This window comes from Polistes fuscatus, unplaced genomic scaffold (genome assembly GCF_010416935.1).
Source record: "Polistes fuscatus isolate 324 unplaced genomic scaffold, CU_Pfus_HIC Scaffold23, whole genome shotgun sequence".
Classification (NCBI taxonomy): Eukaryota; Metazoa; Arthropoda; class Insecta; order Hymenoptera; family Vespidae; genus Polistes; species Polistes fuscatus.
In genome coordinates, this window is record NW_025113100.1 from 1,600,367 (window position 1) to 1,617,313 (window position 16,947).

At 30.9% G+C, this 16,947-nt stretch overlaps 3 protein-coding genes and 1 long non-coding RNA gene across 10 annotated transcripts; 1 reads left to right on the top strand and 3 right to left on the bottom strand.

The window, feature by feature from the left end:
• Window positions 1-67: 67 nt before the first annotated feature.
• LOC122518134 (diphosphomevalonate decarboxylase) lies at window positions 68-3,032 on the bottom strand. The gene is made up of 9 exons (XM_043636871.1): window positions 2,691-3,032; window positions 2,145-2,215; window positions 1,979-2,046; window positions 1,839-1,885; window positions 1,613-1,764; window positions 1,067-1,234; window positions 675-968; window positions 434-595; window positions 68-356 (listed from the first exon to the last, which is right to left on the bottom strand). Exons 1-9 carry the CDS (start codon window positions 2,740-2,742, stop codon window positions 192-194), a joined length of 1,179 nt encoding a protein of 392 aa, XP_043492806.1. The 5' UTR covers window positions 2,743-3,032; the 3' UTR covers window positions 68-191.
• Window positions 3,033-3,337: 305 nt separating this feature from the next.
• LOC122518135 (cleavage and polyadenylation specificity factor subunit 5) lies at window positions 3,338-7,825 on the bottom strand. Its single transcript, XM_043636873.1, has 6 exons — window positions 7,603-7,825; window positions 5,092-5,292; window positions 4,814-4,877; window positions 3,666-3,831; window positions 3,480-3,594; window positions 3,338-3,363 (listed from the first exon to the last, which is right to left on the bottom strand). The coding sequence occupies exons 1-6, from the start codon at window positions 7,713-7,715 to the stop codon at window positions 3,342-3,344; spliced, it is 681 nt and encodes a 226-aa protein (XP_043492808.1). The 5' UTR covers window positions 7,716-7,825; the 3' UTR covers window positions 3,338-3,341.
• Window positions 5,931-7,596, bottom strand: LOC122518136. The gene is made up of 2 exons (XR_006303981.1): window positions 7,383-7,596; window positions 5,931-7,257 (listed from the first exon to the last, which is right to left on the bottom strand). It is a non-coding gene; the product is annotated as an uncharacterized LOC122518136 (long non-coding RNA).
• Window positions 7,826-8,150: 325 nt separating the features above from the next.
• On the top strand, window positions 8,151-15,466 carry LOC122518207 (transcription elongation factor SPT6). 7 transcript variants are annotated; one of them, XM_043636979.1, is made up of 13 exons: window positions 8,151-8,219; window positions 8,852-9,001; window positions 9,090-9,168; window positions 9,258-9,442; window positions 9,518-9,637; window positions 9,722-9,739; window positions 9,870-10,030; window positions 10,112-10,361; window positions 10,452-13,489; window positions 13,582-14,098; window positions 14,201-14,441; window positions 14,521-14,953; window positions 15,023-15,466. In XM_043636979.1, exons 2-13 carry the CDS (start codon window positions 8,963-8,965, stop codon window positions 15,222-15,224), a joined length of 5,283 nt encoding a protein of 1,760 aa, XP_043492914.1. In that variant the 5' UTR covers window positions 8,151-8,219; window positions 8,852-8,962; the 3' UTR covers window positions 15,225-15,466. The 7 variants fall into 7 exon arrangements, with proteins under 7 accessions (XP_043492914.1, XP_043492912.1, XP_043492910.1 ...); XM_043636977.1 differs by having other exon boundaries at window positions 8,179-8,244; XM_043636975.1 differs by lacking the exon at window positions 8,151-8,219 and adding an exon at window positions 8,251-8,335.
• The last annotated feature ends 1,481 nt before the right edge of the window (window positions 15,467-16,947 follow it).

Consider the following 16,947-nt stretch of genomic DNA (forward strand, 5'->3'; position numbering starts at 1 on the left):
TTGTTAAAAAAAATCTGTATGTTGTGTGTGTGTATGAGGTAGTACTAAATTTATTATAAGAACAATGTTTTCTATAAAAATTGTATATTCTATAAATTCCCTTGTACCAATAAAGTGCGTATGAAATGTTCGTGCGAAAGAACGAATACTGATATTTATTTACTTAATAATAAATAATAAATAATAAATTGTTAATAAAGAACGTTAGTTGCGTTTCTTATAGGCAAACCCTCATCGTTTAAAAGATGATCTTTTGGACTTTCAAGATATTTAGGCCCGTCCCCTACACGCGTGTATATCATATATTTTATTTTACCTGGTTCGTAAACTGTACTATTAATTTTTTCTATTAAATCCTGAAAGTAAAAAAAATAATTTATTTATTTTATACATATTTGAGAATCAGAAATAAAGTATGAACAGTTCCATATACCTGTGATAATTGTACCGTTTCAATAGGCATGCCTCTTTTATAATTGTCCAAATTATTACTAGCTGGCGGAAAATAATGATCTAAAATTGCTATCACTTCTGGAACATTCTGCTCTAATAAATACAAAGTAGCATTCGCTCCTGCGTCGAATGTATATGCTACCTATAATTCAATTTTACAATAGAATCCAATTGTGTGAGAAACGTATAATCTTTATTATAAATAAACATATATGTAATACCTTTATGCTTCCAATTACGTTATGATACGAATGAATAAGATTTATAATTGCAAAAGAAATATTATTCATGTATACAATCGGAGGATAACTATCTAAACACACTGCATGCATTTGATTGGAGTCTTTCATTGTAATTTCAGCGAAAAGATTAAAGTTTTTCGACGAAATAGCAGATTGTAATAGTTCTGCTCGCTGAGGTACAATATATTTAGCACGGTAATGTAAAAGTTCAGACGTATCACAGGTTCTCTTCATCCCAACAGCACTAGAGACCATTTTCTTGTCGTCGTCCACCTGAATGCACACATGTACATTAATAATAATTAAAAATTATCATTAAGTACAACATTAAATTTATATAAGGACAAATCTTAAAACACAGGAGTACGCACAACTAATATTAAGCATCTCATTTCAGGCCAACTGGATGCAGGTGCTATTTGTTCTGCTATGCTGTCAGTGCCATGTTCAAAGTTTCCCATACGCCATCTCACAAAACCACCTAGAGTACTTCGGCATGCTGAACCAGATCCCATTCGTGCGATGACACTAACATCACCCTTGTCCAATAAATTAAAATTATAAATTTATTAAAAATAAAAAAATAAATTTTATTTAACTCTTTGAGCGGTGAATACTCTTGGCCAAAATGCTTTGTAGGAACCTAATACTTCGTTAAGTACATCCCACTGCATGTATCGATATTTTGTTGATTGATTATATTATTTATAAGTGTAATAAATTTATAATCGTTATTCTTTCAAATAAAATAAAATACGAAAATTTTTATCAAGCAAAATTTTGGTGCAACAAGACTTAAAACAATTATCGATACAACATTACATTCTTAACATTAGTATTAAAGAACGCATATAGGCATTTGTAACACTCAAAGAGTTAAAGAAAATAACATAATTATATTTGAATAGACAAGTTACCTTTACTTTGTACAGTTTAGCAAGAGCTAAAGTGAGACACGCATATCCTGCAGCACTGGAAGCCAACCCGGATGCAGTTGGAAAATTATTTTCTGAACAAATATGTAGTTTCCAATTCATCATTTCTATCACAATCTTCGCTCTTTTCTTAACTTGAAAAAATAAATTTATTATAATATTATTTTCACATAAAATAAATCATTCCATTGATATTTAAGGAACTTACTTTCGTGCAAACAATTTTGCAACCTGGGATTATTAATATCTTCTTCACTGAAATAAATTAATACATAATATTAAAATAATATAAAACTGATTCCACGATTTGTTTAAGGATATAAAATTAATAATAATAATAATGCTTACACTCCATTTAACCATATGCGATCTTTTTTGAAATCTTTACTAAGCATAACAGTTGTTTTTGTACATAGCTGGAATAAATATTCATTATGAATATTATTAATGCATATACTTTACATATTTAATATTTTATTATTAGAAGGAAAAAAGAAAAATCATAAAAAATTACCTGTTCTGTATCCAGAGTTAAACTTATGGAATCATTAATAGGTAAGATTAAAGCTTCGTTCCGTTTACCCCCTGAAAATAAAACAAATAAATTAATTAAATATCGACGATATTTATAAGATAATAAAAAAGAATATTTAAATAATTTATATAACTCGTAATGCATAATACAAATATCATATTTCACTGTCATTATAATAAAAGATTCCAGTCACTTCATATTTAAATGATTTGAAACTTGTAGTTGACAAATAGGTCAAAGATGAATTTTAAAAATAGGATACAATTTCAATATAATCTTATCGAGAACTTATTCAAAATATGATTATGTCCGTATATATTATCATATATATGAATATAATTCAAATTTAATTGACATGATTTATATCCAAATTTGAAATAATGTAAACATATGCTGATAACAATACTTGTTATAAATATTTGATTTTATATAAAAATAAATTAATAATAATAATATCTATTATAGAATAGAAAAATATCTATAATTTTTGTTATTATAAATACTAAATATTATAAAAATACGTACAATATTTAATGACTGCGATGTTAATAGGTGCAATACACGTAACGGTACCCATGACAATAATTTAATGGCGTTGGCGCGATTATTTCTCTTACGATGATAACAACGAACTAAACATTTATTGAATACCATGAGTTCCAGTAAAACTTTTCTTTTATATGTATGAAACACTAAGTTTTTCTAGGTTATCCTCTCCCTACTGCCACGCTTTATCACCGTTACTAAACGTCGAGTTTATCCGAAAAATACCGAATCTAACCGAACTCTACGTCACACCTTGAGTAAATCTCGATCAAAGAATCGAGATAAATCGATTGTACTAAAATACAAGTATCGATCTCAAATTATATTTTTTAAATTCATTTATAACTTTAACTTATTTCTTATGAATATAATATTAATAAATTATATTAAATATATAAAATAGAGGAATTGGAGAGAGTCGGCACCGATATATTAAATATTTACTACATAAAAAAAATTATTTAATTCATAGTAAGTTTCATATTATACATAGAAGAGCAACTTCATATTGCATCCGTCATCTCACACATACATACAATGTTTAATTATTCATTAATAATAGTAATAATAATAATAGATCATAATTAACTTAAATAAAATATACCAATCTTTTTATTTCAATATCCTTTTTCACATGTAAATAAAATTAAATCTGAAAAAAGGGCAAATGATATATATACATATAAGTATTCAATAATGATTTAATAAAATTCATAATAGTGATATATAATATTTTGTTTATATATTAAAAATTTAATTAATATTTACCTGCAAAGTGACTGTGGTAAGCTAGAAATGATCGGTCCATATCCTTGAGAATTATCATACAATTCGAATAATGGTGCAGCAACTAATTTGTAATTTTTCGGTACTGCGAATCGGGCTAAAATAATTCATCAGAAATAAAATCGTGTAGATGGTATATATAAAATAGAGGATTTTCTCGTATATTACCTTTTTCCTGTAATTGTACAAGAAACAACCTTTTATGTTCCTTTGGTTTGGTAATGTGAGGTGGAACATATGGATATTGAGGTGGTTCAAAGTTGGGTCGCCACCAATTTCCAATACTATCTTCTATCAGCCATTCCTGTTTGACTCCGTCTTGTTGTCCAAATGTCTAGAAGTTATTAATTTAAGTATATTACACTTAGTATGCATTTTCAATAATTTTCATAAAATAGCATATAATATAATACATTCTTCTTCATTTATAGTCCACTAAGAACATGGTTACATTATATTTGAAAGTGTCTGATATTACATTATTATTTTTTTTTTGTTGTAATGGACAATTTTTTGAGAGTTGCCTAATATGTTCCTTGCACAACCTCCTTTACATTATTATTATTGACATATTGACATTAATTACATATGTCAGAAATATTCACTTTGAGAAATACCTCTGACATGCATTCCTTAAAAATACATAGTGAAAATGAAACAGCTGTTGTACATGTATATATATATTGATACTAACATTCACAAATTTGGCAATATATATATATATATATATAAAATTATTAATCGAGTTTAATGAATGACCTACTTTGTAAATTAAAAAACCATTAGCCCTGCTTTGGTTTTTAATCGAGTATTTTGTTTAGCCTACCGATACTGAATTTAATTTTATACATTATATACAATATATATATATATAAATAATTATATATTTTAATAAGTTATTTATCAAACTTTAAAGCAAAAAAAAAATCCAAGAATAAAATGTAAATATACAATTTTCTTATCGTTTTACAATCTTCATATCCAGTCTGTTTAACGTCCATATTACATATACAAGAGAGCTGGATAAGAACAATGTTCTTAGCTAACCAGAGCATCCTATAAGCTTTGTCTTGTAACTACTACGAACATCAATTTTTCCGGGCATGCAGCGCACTAAAAATATAGATAATACCTCTTATAATAGTTAAATGAAAATTCCCTAGTTTGAGCTACAGGCCCGGTTACATAAGTTCTACATACATCTTTTAAATTCATACAATATACGTTTATAATAAGACAATATTACAATCTAACATATTAAAGTGCCACTCCTAGCCACCCTGTAAGGCAGCATAAGGCGTCGTGGTAACTGTTACCTCAGTAAGGAGCCGTTTTAGGCCCTCTACCTCGTCTTCTCCTGCATTTAGTTCTCCACCAGGTCTAAAACAAACAAAAATAACGAATAAATTATTCGTTAAATTCTATAGACTAATAGATTTTTAGATTAACCCCTTGCACTATGATTTAATGCACTGAGCTGCATGCCATATTCAATACTACATTTTATACCTCTTGTGTTTAGATTGTAAAGCATATCATAAAATTTGCACATCGTTATAGAGCAAGGGATAATATGCTAAATAAAAATATTTACAATTTGAAGAATGTCGTTCCCAATTGAAGCAGCAGAACATGGGGCAATCCATGTTCGTGAACCAAGAGTACTCCTTCCACGCTCCTTCTCATTCCAATCTTGTCAAATTCATCTCTCATACGTTGAAACCTTGCTGGCACCGATGGATCTTTCTCGAAGAGTGGCTCTTTTGTTCCAAATGAATAGTTTGTCAAAGGATATCTATGATAAATGAGTTGTATTGGTCTGTTAGGCTTACTTCTTTAATCTTTAGCAAGTAAACTCAGCTTCTCCAAAATTATATCTTAAAGTGATAGGGCAACATACAATATAATAATAATGATAATAATAATAATAATAACAATAACAATAATAATAATGATAATAATAATAATAATGATAACATAAGTATTCACAATGCAACAAACTTTAATTTCTAACAATTCCCTAATTTTCTATGAAATGGAGAATTTAATTTTAATATAATTATAAATAAATATTATTCAATTGATTCTATGCAGATTATATAAATCTTTGAAAAAGACATTTCTGCCTTTATTATATATATAAAAATTATGAATATATTAAAACAATAAAGTTAAATAATAATCTTATAATGGGAAAAATTATATACAGAGTATCGAATTAATTTATACCAAATTTAAAATTTTTATATTGATTGAAGTTATCTATATCGATTAACAATATTCTTAAGAAATTACTTTACATATTTATAAAGTTATTGTAAAATGAAAAAATATCGAGAAATATATATATATGTATATAGTATACCCAAACTTATTAAACATTTTTTTATGTTACAAGAAGAAAAAAAAGAGAAGAAAAGTTCACCAATAAAATTACGTATGTGTTATTGTTCATATTCATAAAAAATGTAATCTACATAATTAAACATATTGCGGTACCAATTTAAACATAACAGTACCGATAATTTCTTATATCTACATACATGTAGCATTACCCTTTCCACGATACATAATGTCAAATTAATGATCATACTCCATATTTCAAGTATGTATTCTTACGTAGTAATAAAAAGGTATAAACAGATTGGAAAAAAATATAATGATAGCTTTGATACCCACGAAGGATGGTTGTAAGTTAGAAAGACTCACTGAAACATATCTATCTTTTACATAAATATTTATCGCGACATTTTACAACACGATTATTTAAAAATAAGGAAAGCTATATAAAATACCTTCCTTCCCTTTTATATTTAAAGACAGCAATGTTGTTAGACATCGCAATATTGTACTTGGAAAAATTATTATAAATATCATCAATCTGTAACTTAGTTCTGATTTAAATTATGTGATATATGATCCTGCATAATATTTAAAAACTCAGTTAATCATAATTAACAAGCCTTTCCAATAATAGACTGAAACTTGAAAAACAAATTAGCCGATACAATTCTCTTCGTAACTTAAATAAATAACAATGTGTAACAACAAATATACCCTAGTTGTTATGAGGTATATACATACATAAAAGATCTATAATGTATTCGATATAGAATACGTAGCTGCTTTTTAGCGCGCATATATAAATATGATTTATGTATTCTAACAAAAAAATTAATCTCTCTTTCTTTCTTATTTAAATCTTTACAAAGATGAGATTACTTAAAAAGTAGGAAACCGTTAATAAGTCTTTTAATTTCCGTTCAGTCTATACAACAATTAAAAGTTTCCAGAACATGTCAGGAAACTATTAATTAACAAAATTAATAACGCTTGTTCCATCCATACATTTATAACAAAGTAATACAATAAGACAATGTATGAATGTACAAAAAAAGTTTTATATTTATAATTGTGCAGGCTTTTATATATGAAAACATGATCAAATATATATATATTATATTCATCAAGAAACATAACAACGATAGAATATTTTCTTTCAACCGTACCCATGATTATTATTACATTGATGAAATAACATTACCGAAGAACAGGTTATTTATTATTATCTTTTTTGTGTGTATTTTCAATTCTTTCAATGATTGTAAAGCAGGCAATATTCATTCGAAGTATATAATAATACATCGTGCAACGAACGCAAAAATTATAAGTTCAATACAATCCTAAGTGTTTTAAACGAATGGTATTAAGAAAAGACTTGTGCGTTAATTTGTTTATGAAGCGATATACCATGTATTCTCTGAAAAATTATAATGATATAGTTTATATATAAGAATAAATAAATATATATGATAAAGAATTGATTTTTGAGAAAGGATATTTAATGAATTAATAACGCGCGCACAAGTTTGTGATATCGCTTACATAAACATAGAGAATATTCTTAACGAAAGGATGAACAGCCGTCTCATGGTTGTAACATACACATATATACGTATATAGTATAACAAAAGACTTTAGGAACATAGTATGTATTATCGCTAGCGTCTCTCAACCCGGCCATAGTTGTTCTATAGGAGAGGCAGTCAAAGGAGATTACTCTAAAAAATAATGTGATTAAATCACGTATATGCTGCTCACTTACAAATTAACTGTCCTGTTGATAGTTAGATTCTGTACAACTTTTCCTTCAAAAGAGCTGTTACTAGTTCTCCTCGGCCAGCCAGTGGCCTTCCCTTGCGTTGTTCCCATCGCCATTTTAGTGATGCTAGTATGCTTTACAGCACAACGAAAAATAACGAACAACCCAGCGATCTCACTGCTTCCTTTAGACTGCTTCCAACCGTTCCCCTTACTATCTAGGGATAAGATCGACACGTTGTCAAATCTCTTGTTAAGGATATTTGACAACGCAGCAATATGTTCTATGGTCGAATTATATTCTGGTCCAATTTAACAATAAAAAAATTATAAATCTATTTTGTTAATGATAAATAAATACATATTGTTAATATTAATAAAATAATTAATACAATAATCATTTGTAATCGTCTCAATTTATTATTAAAAATTTGTCCAGATTGTAAATAATCGACCTATCGAATAACATCCAATTAAAATGCTCTGTTAAGATAATCGAATCTTATTGGTTAATTGAAATGAACGGAAGTACACATCGGAAGTACGAAATAAACGGAAGTACACACCGGAAATACAAAACGAAGACCTTACTTCACGCAGGAACAGCTGCTATCATTCATAGTACGATACGAGAAAGAATTATATTGTTAGTCAATTATTTATAATTTCTCGTGCTATTAATTATTTAGAGAGATATAACTCAACTATCTTCTCGTAATAATCATCATTTAAATATAGTAAGCTTGGTAATATTTAATTGCTATGATTTTTATTAATTGCATTTCATATATCAGTTTCATTTTTACTATCGGAAATGGTGTTGTACGGCTGTAAAAATATTTTATGTATATCTTAAGAAAAATCAATATTTTCTCATTAGATTGTTAATTTTTTAATTAGAGTATAATATTTTTGTTTGTTATTTTAATTTTAGTAGAAAAATATTTTACTTGATATTACAAATTATCGATCAAAATATTACTAGATTATACTTTAATGTGCATTAATGGGTGTATGGGATACATAGTTACAGAAGTGGATGGGAGAGGGGAGTCGGGATACTATGTAATGGCGCACTACAGTTCTTTTTGTACGAACGTATTCTCAGAGTGTTTCATTTGCGTTTACGTTTTGATTATATAAATTTGATATTTTATTGAATAAAAGTGTATTTAGAAACTATAAGAATAGAAACTGTAGTGATTATTATAAATGGAATATTTATGCTTAGTATAATCACGTTACATTTACAGTTGGTTGACGTACCATTAAAGAAAAGGGACGAGCAATTTACAACTTTTTCGAAAGTTTTTGGATTTGATTTTTTATCTGCAACACATTTTTGAGATACATTTTCATCGAAAATGGCAGACTTCTTAGATTCCGAAGCAGAAGAAAGCGAGGTTTGTTATTTAACAATATTTAATGCATTTTAAGGTACCGTATTGCGACATACTTTCATATATTATAGTTAACCTTACATTGTTTCAGGAGGAGGAGCTTGATCAGAATGAAAAAAAGAAGTTAAAAAAGATGAAGGCGGTCGAAGAAAGCGACGAGGAAGACGACGGTAATTCAAAATTTATTTAAAATTATTTTTTTAATTTTCTCTCATTTGCATATTTATACGAGATTAATAAATGAATTATGATTGTTTAGATGATGGCGAAGAAGTCGCAGATTTGATCGATGATAATCCGATAGAAGAAGAAAGCGATGGGGAGGATAGTGATACTTCTGGAGGTTCTAAAAAAAGAAAAAAGAGTGACGATGAATTTGATGATAGATTGGAGGAAGAAGATTATGATTTGATCGAAGAAAACTTGGGTGTTAAGCTCGAAAGGGTAAGTTTAATGTACTACTTTTTTGTTAGAAGTCCAGAGAGATCCCGTATTAAGACGAATTTCTTTTCAATTTAGAAACGCAGATTTAAACGTCTTAGAAGAATACAAGACGAAGAATCCGAAGATGAACAGGAAAAAGAACCTGAAGAGGATCGAGATGCCATTGCCACTGAACTATTTGAGGGCTCTGGTGATGTAAGTATCATTTGGAACTCTTTTCTAGATTTATCTAGCATTCATATAATCATATTTGTATGTATTTCTCTGCATCCATATAAGGAAAGAGATGTCTTTGTGGTAATGATACTTTTTTATTGTATACAAACAAATATCAATCAATTAACAATTTGCACTATAGCATAGTCTAAAGGGTTAATATAATTGAGAAAAAATGTCTTTATTCGTTCCTATTTTTCATGTTATGTAGGAAGAAGAACGACGAAGTGAACGCAGTCACCGACCAGAGGTTGAGACCCTGGATGAAGAAGGAAGTGAAGGAGATGATGATATGAATGATTTTATCGTTGATGAGGATGGAAGATCTCTCGCAGAAAAACGTTTGAAAAAGAAACCAATATTCTCTGACGCGTAAGTATTCAAATCATATTTGTTATACATTATTTTATGTACACACAATGAAGTATTAATTAATTTATATTGTGAAAACAGAGCTTTGCAAGAAGCACAGGATATATTTGGAGTTGATTTTGACTTTGATGAGTTTGGTAAATTCGGAGAGGAAGATTATGAGGAAGAGGAAGAGGAGGAAGAGGAAGATGAATATTTGGATGACGATGTTGACGAAAGACCAAGAAGACCGAAGAAACAATTTAAAAAGAAAAGTACTAGAAAGAGTATTTTTGAAATTTATGAGCCAAGTGAATTGAAAAGAGGCCATTTCACGGATTTAGATAATGAGGTATTTACTTATAGTTACTGAGGTACTTTGTCTTCTGATTATTTGAAAATATAATACTAATTATTTTTATTTTTAAATTTGTTATTCTAGATTCGTAATACAGACATTCCCGAACGAATGCAGCTTCGTTCTGTTCCTGTTACACCCGTAGCTGAAGGTTCTGACGAATTAGATCTTGAGGCAGAATGGATATATAAACAAGCATTTTGCCGACCTACTATTTCCGTTCAAGATGCTCACTTGAACGAAGAAGCCAAAGAGAGAGCCAAAAAAGGCCCACAAACTATTGGGAAAATTAAAAAAGCTTTAGATTTCATGCGAAATCAACACTTCGAAGTTCCTTTCATCTCATTCTACAGAAAAGAATATGTGCTTCCAGAACTTAATATCAATGACTTATGGAAAGTATATAAATTTGATGCTAAATGGTGTCAATTGCGTCAACGAAAAGATAATTTATTGAGACTGTTTAAAAAGATGAGAAATTATCAATTGGACGAAATTATGAAAAACCCTGATGCTCCGTTACCAGATAACGTAAGAGTGATAAAAGATGATGACGTGGAGCGCCTTAAAAATATTCAAACTAGCGAGGAATTAAATGACGTTTATCAACATTTCATGCTTTACTATAGTCATGATATACCAGCTATGCAAGAAATTGTTCGTCAAAAAGAGAGAGAAGCACGTCGTGAAGCTAGAATACAAAAAAGAAAACAACAAATTGCTGAAGCCGAAGAGAATGGTGAAATTCTGCCCGAAGAGGATATCGAACTTGCTGCAGAAGAAGAAGATGAACCGGATGAAACGTTGAAACAAGCAGTTAGAAGTGGACCATACTCTACTTGTCGAAAAGCAGGCTTGGATGCGCTTGCTAAGAAGTTTGGTCTTACTCCTGAACATTTTGCAGAAAATCTTCGAGATAATTATCAGCGTCACGAAGTGGATCAAGAACCCATAGAGCCTACAACAGTTGCAAATGATTTTTGCAGTTCAAGATTTCATACTCCAGAGGAAGTTCTTAAAGCTGCTCAATTGATGGTTGCTATGCAATTGGCCCGCGAACCATTGGTACGCAAATGCGTCCGAGAAATGTATATGGAGAGAGCTAAAATATCAGTTAAACCTACGAAGAAAGGTATCAAAGAGATAGACGAGAATCATCCTATCTATTCTATGAAATATTTGAAAGACAAACCAGTTCGGGATCTCGTGGGAGATCAATTCTTAAAATTGATCATTGCCGAAACGGACAAACTCATTACTATTTCATTGAGTGACACGATTGAAGGAAATACGACTAGCAATTACGTTGACGAAATGAAGCAACTTTACTATCGTGACGAATTCAGCAAAAATGTACAAGATTGGAATACTTTGAGAGTTGGCAGTGTAGAAATGGCTCTCAATCGTATGGTGATACCACATTTGAAGAAGGAATTGAGGATCAATCTTGTTACAGAAGCAAAAGAATGCATAATGAGAGCTTGTTGTCGTAAAATGTATAATTGGATTAAAGTAGCTCCATACACTTGTGAATTTCCTGAAGAAGAAGATGAAGAATGGGACACGAGTAAAGGTCTTCGAGTTATGGGTTTAGCTTATGTACCTGATTATTCTCAAGCTGCTTTTACATGCATCGTTTCCGCTGACGGTGAATGCACGGACTACGTAAGATTACCACATTTGATGAAGAGGAAAAATAGTTTCAGGGATGACGAAAAAGTCATGAAAGAAGCTGATTTATTGGCCCTTAAGAATTTCATCGCTACTAAGAAACCCCACGTGGTTGTAATCGGTGGTGAATCGAGAGAGGCATTAATGATTGCCTCTGATGTAAAGGAATGTATTTCGAATCTAATGGAAGATGAACAATTTCCTACTATCCAAGTGGAAATATGTGAAAACGAACTTGCTAAGATTTATTCCAACAGTAACAAGGGTATTTCCGAATTCCGAGATTATCCGGAATTATTGAGGCAAGCTATATCTTTGGCAAGAAGAATGCAGGATCCGTTGGTAGAATTTTCTCAATTATGCACTGCTGATGAAGAAATATTATGCCTCAAGTATCATCCATTGCAAGATCAGCTTCTCAAGGAAGAGCTTTTAGAAAATTTATATTTAGAATTCGTAAACAGAGTAAATGAGGTTGGCGTTGACGTTAATAAAGCAGTGCAACAAGCTTATTCTGGGAATCTAGTACAATTCATTTGCGGTTTAGGTCCCAGAAAAGGACAAGCATTGATTAAAATATTGAAACAAACGAATCAAAGATTAGAAAATAGAACTCAACTTGTAACAGCTTGTCATATGGGACCCAAAGTATTTATCAATTGTGCTGGATTTATTAAAATTGATACGAATAGTTTAGGAGATAGTACGGAAGCGTACGTAGAAGTATTGGATGGTTCGAGAGTGCATCCTGAAACGTATGAATGGGCAAGGAAAATGGCAGTAGATGCATTGGAATACGACGACGAAGATGCGAATCCGGCTGGTGCTTTAGAAGAAATTTTAGAATCGCCTGAAAGATTGAAAGATTTGGACTTGGATGCATTTGCAGAAGAATTAGAAAGACAAGGTTTTGGCAATAAATGCGTTACCTTGTATGATATCAGAGCTGAATTGAATTCAAGATACAAAGATTTACGTGTACCGTACCAATCTCCGAGTCCCGAAAAATTATTTGACATATTAACTAAAGAAACACCTGAAACGTTCTACATCGGTAAATTGGTATTGGCAACGGTGGTTGGCATAAGTCATAGAAAACCACAAGGAGAACAATTAGATCAAGCCAATCCAGTCAGAAACGATGAGACTGGTTTATGGCAATGTCCGTTCTGTCTTAAGAATGATTTTCCTGAGCTTTCGGAAGTGTGGAATCACTTCGATGCAGGAGCTTGTCCAGGAAAAGCTACAGGTGTAAGACTGAGATTAGACAACGGAATATCCGGTTATGTTCATATTAAAAATTTATCTGATAAACATGTTGCCAATCCTGAAGAAAGAGTTGGTATTGGTCAAGTAATTCATTGTCGTATTATTAAAATCGAAGTAGAACGCTTCAGTGTCGAATGTACGAGTAAGAGCAGCGATCTGGCAGACAAAAATCACGAATGGAGGTAAGTCGTTACATTATAATACCCTTTTTTGTCTTTATTATAAAAATAGTTTTGAATTTTATTTGATGTATTTTTCGCGTATATCTTTTTAGGCCTCAAAGGGACATTTATTATGACACGGAAACGCACGATCAAGATGTCAAAGTAGAAGAGGATGCTAAGAAAGTAAAGCAACTTCAGACATACGTTAGGCGTGTTATTATACATCCGTCTTTCCACAATATTAGTTTCGCCGAGTCGGAGAAGTTAATGCAGACTATGAAACAAGGAGAAGGCATAATAAGACCCAGTAGCAAAGGTGCGGATCATCTTACCGTAACATGGAAAGTAACCGACAATATTTATCAACACATTGATGTAAGAGAAGAAGGCAAAGAAAATGCATTTTCCTTGGGCCATAGCCTATGGATAGGAAACGAAGAATTCGAAGATCTCGATGAAATAATTGCCAGACACGTTAATCCGATGGCTGCCTATACTTCGGAATTGTTAGACTTTAAATATTATAAAGCAAACGTGGAAGGTGTGAAAGATAAGGCTGAAGAGATTTTGAAAGAACAGAAGAAACAAAATCCAGGAGGAATTCCGTACATTATATCTGCAGCTAAGGTACGAACATCGCAAAAAACTTTACGTTATACTTATTTTCTTTTTTTATATTTTTATAAATTGTAAACGCGTTTAACTTATACTTTTATTTTTATATTTCAGAATTATCCAGGAAAATTCCTCCTGTCTTATTTACCAAGAATTCGATGCCGTCACGAATACGTTAGCGTTTTACCAGACGGCTTTAAATTTAGAGGACAAACGTTTAGTAGAGTAAATGATTTGTTCCGTTGGTTTAAAGAACATTTCCGTGATCCAATACCTGGTCAATCAACACCAGGTACTCCACACGGTGCTTTGACTTCAAGAACACCGTATCATGCTACTCCTGGGGCAGTTACAGGTACTTTTCTATATTCACATTAATTATTATTAATAGAGTATAAAAATATATATTTAAATATTTATATTTAATATTCCAGGAATGAATCAGGATGCAATACAAAGAGTGGCCCAAAATTTACCACACCACATGTTGCATTCCCTTTCGCAAGTAGCGAATCAAACACCACATCATTATCCACCACATACTCCAGGTGCAGCAAGTACCACAGCTTATGGTGGAATGCATACATACCCAAATACACCTTATACTCCTTCGGGACAAACTCCGTTCATGACGCCGTACCAAACACCTCATCATACTCCGCGACATGCGCAGCAGACACCAAATCATCATCAAGGTCCATTCTTACATCCGGTATCTTCATCGGTACCATCTACAACTCAAAGATCAATGCGATCATCTCATAGACCTACTCCATCTGTGTCAACACCGTCATCTGGAGATGCCACGGATTGGAGTAAGGCAGCTGAAGCTTGGGCTCGTTTGAAACAATCCACTCCTCGAGGATCGTAAGTCTTTTCTTCTGTTTATGATCCTAAAACAAACGTTTCCCAAACGTTTAATTTAATTTAACGTAGGGGTAGTACTCCGAGATATGAAGAATCTCGGAAAACGCCACGGAATTATGAGGACTCTACTGGAAGGACTACTCCGAGAAATAGAACTCCATCTAATCGAACCCCATCCTATAAATCACCGCGAGGAACACCGTATACCAATTCTAGTCCGCGCAGTATGTCTCTTAGTGGAGATGGTACACCATTATATGATGAAAGTTAACCTACGAATATATAGTTAAAATTAAATAAAAGAATGGGTATATAATGTGTTATTATTATGTAAACTTTGTATAGATCTTCATATATTTTTAATGTATTTTGTATAATGGCAGTCAGCGATATTAAACTTTTATGTACATAAAATATACGATATAATAATCGTTACATATTATTTGTTATTATGTTTGTCGATTTCTTCCTTTATCGCTAATGTAGCGGCAATAAACGCTTGTGATAATTTAATTGAATGTATTCAATTCTACGATCTCTATCTGCATCATTTTTTTATTCTCTCCCTATTCCTTTACCAAACAATTATATACTTTTATAATCTTTTCGTGATATTTTGTATTAAAGGATTTACTTCTTTAGGGGATATACTCTTTAAAGGATTTAAATCTTTTTTTAATCTCTTGGTGATCAAATTACGTTACATAGATAAAAAGCATTTTTAAAAGTTTACAATTGTGATACGTATTGTTATGATGTTGCTGTATTCATGGCTAAAAAGTGAATGAACACGTGTAGTAAATATAGTGCTATCTACATAATAGTAAATATTTACTACGAAGAAACATATGCGCATGTGCAACGATCGGAGATTAATGAACGATCGTTACCAATGAAAAAGAATAAAAATGCACCGTGGTTGGTTAAACTGCAACTTGATAATGCTTTAATATTTTGGACCAAAGATTGATAAATATATAAATCTACGTTGCTGATAAATGCAAATATATTATTGATTAATTCATTTATTAATTGTTGTATATAACAACATATATTCATATTTTTATCAATCATCAACTTGTCGAATAACATCCAATCAAAATCATTTTTACTTCGTTACTTTTTTATTATTGGTCAGTCGAAATACCGGAAGTATACAGTGAAAATGCTTTTCCGGTTATTTAGCATAGGGGTTCTCGTAGCCATTTACACGGCCACCGCGGTCATTCCATGGGACGCTGACGTTAAATCGTTGGTCGTATATTCGAGAACGGAAATCAATTCTATTGTGCTATTTATTTCTAACGAAGTCTAAATATCAACTATCTTCTCGTAACAGCCATCATTTTCTCGCATAGTAAGTTTGGTGAGTTTAATTATCATAACAATGTTTATCTCTACATTTCGTCCATCGAAACTTCTTGTTCTTATTTAATGGCGGACGTGCTTTTCTAATGGAGATTTACCTGTTTCTTGAAAGAAAAATCGATATTTTCTCATTCGTTTACGATCTTATTATACAATTATAAGATTTTGTCTAACTTTAGGACGAAAATAATGCACTTCGTGTAATTAGTTATCGATCTCAATATTATTAGGTCATTCTACGAGTGTATATGAATTTACGCATTAGAGTTCCTGTTGTATCACATCTCTCTCTCTCTCTCTCTTTCTCTCTCTCTCACTCTCTCTCCTTCTACTCAGGTATTTTTATGAATACTTTTCATTTATATCACTAGCTATCTATACTATTTAATTTATAATAAAGTAACGATCGTGATAAAAAATAGTTTTTATATCTCTAATACAATTTAATGACGTTGAAATTTATCTATCGATAATTTAGGAATATATATATCATTCTTGAAACGATAATAATTCATTTCAAATATGAATCATTTTTGTGCTTTATTTTTGAATTTAATTTGCAAAAGGATTAATTTGAGAGATAAAATCATAGCTTACATTTTGAAAAATATAGTTTATCATAAAAT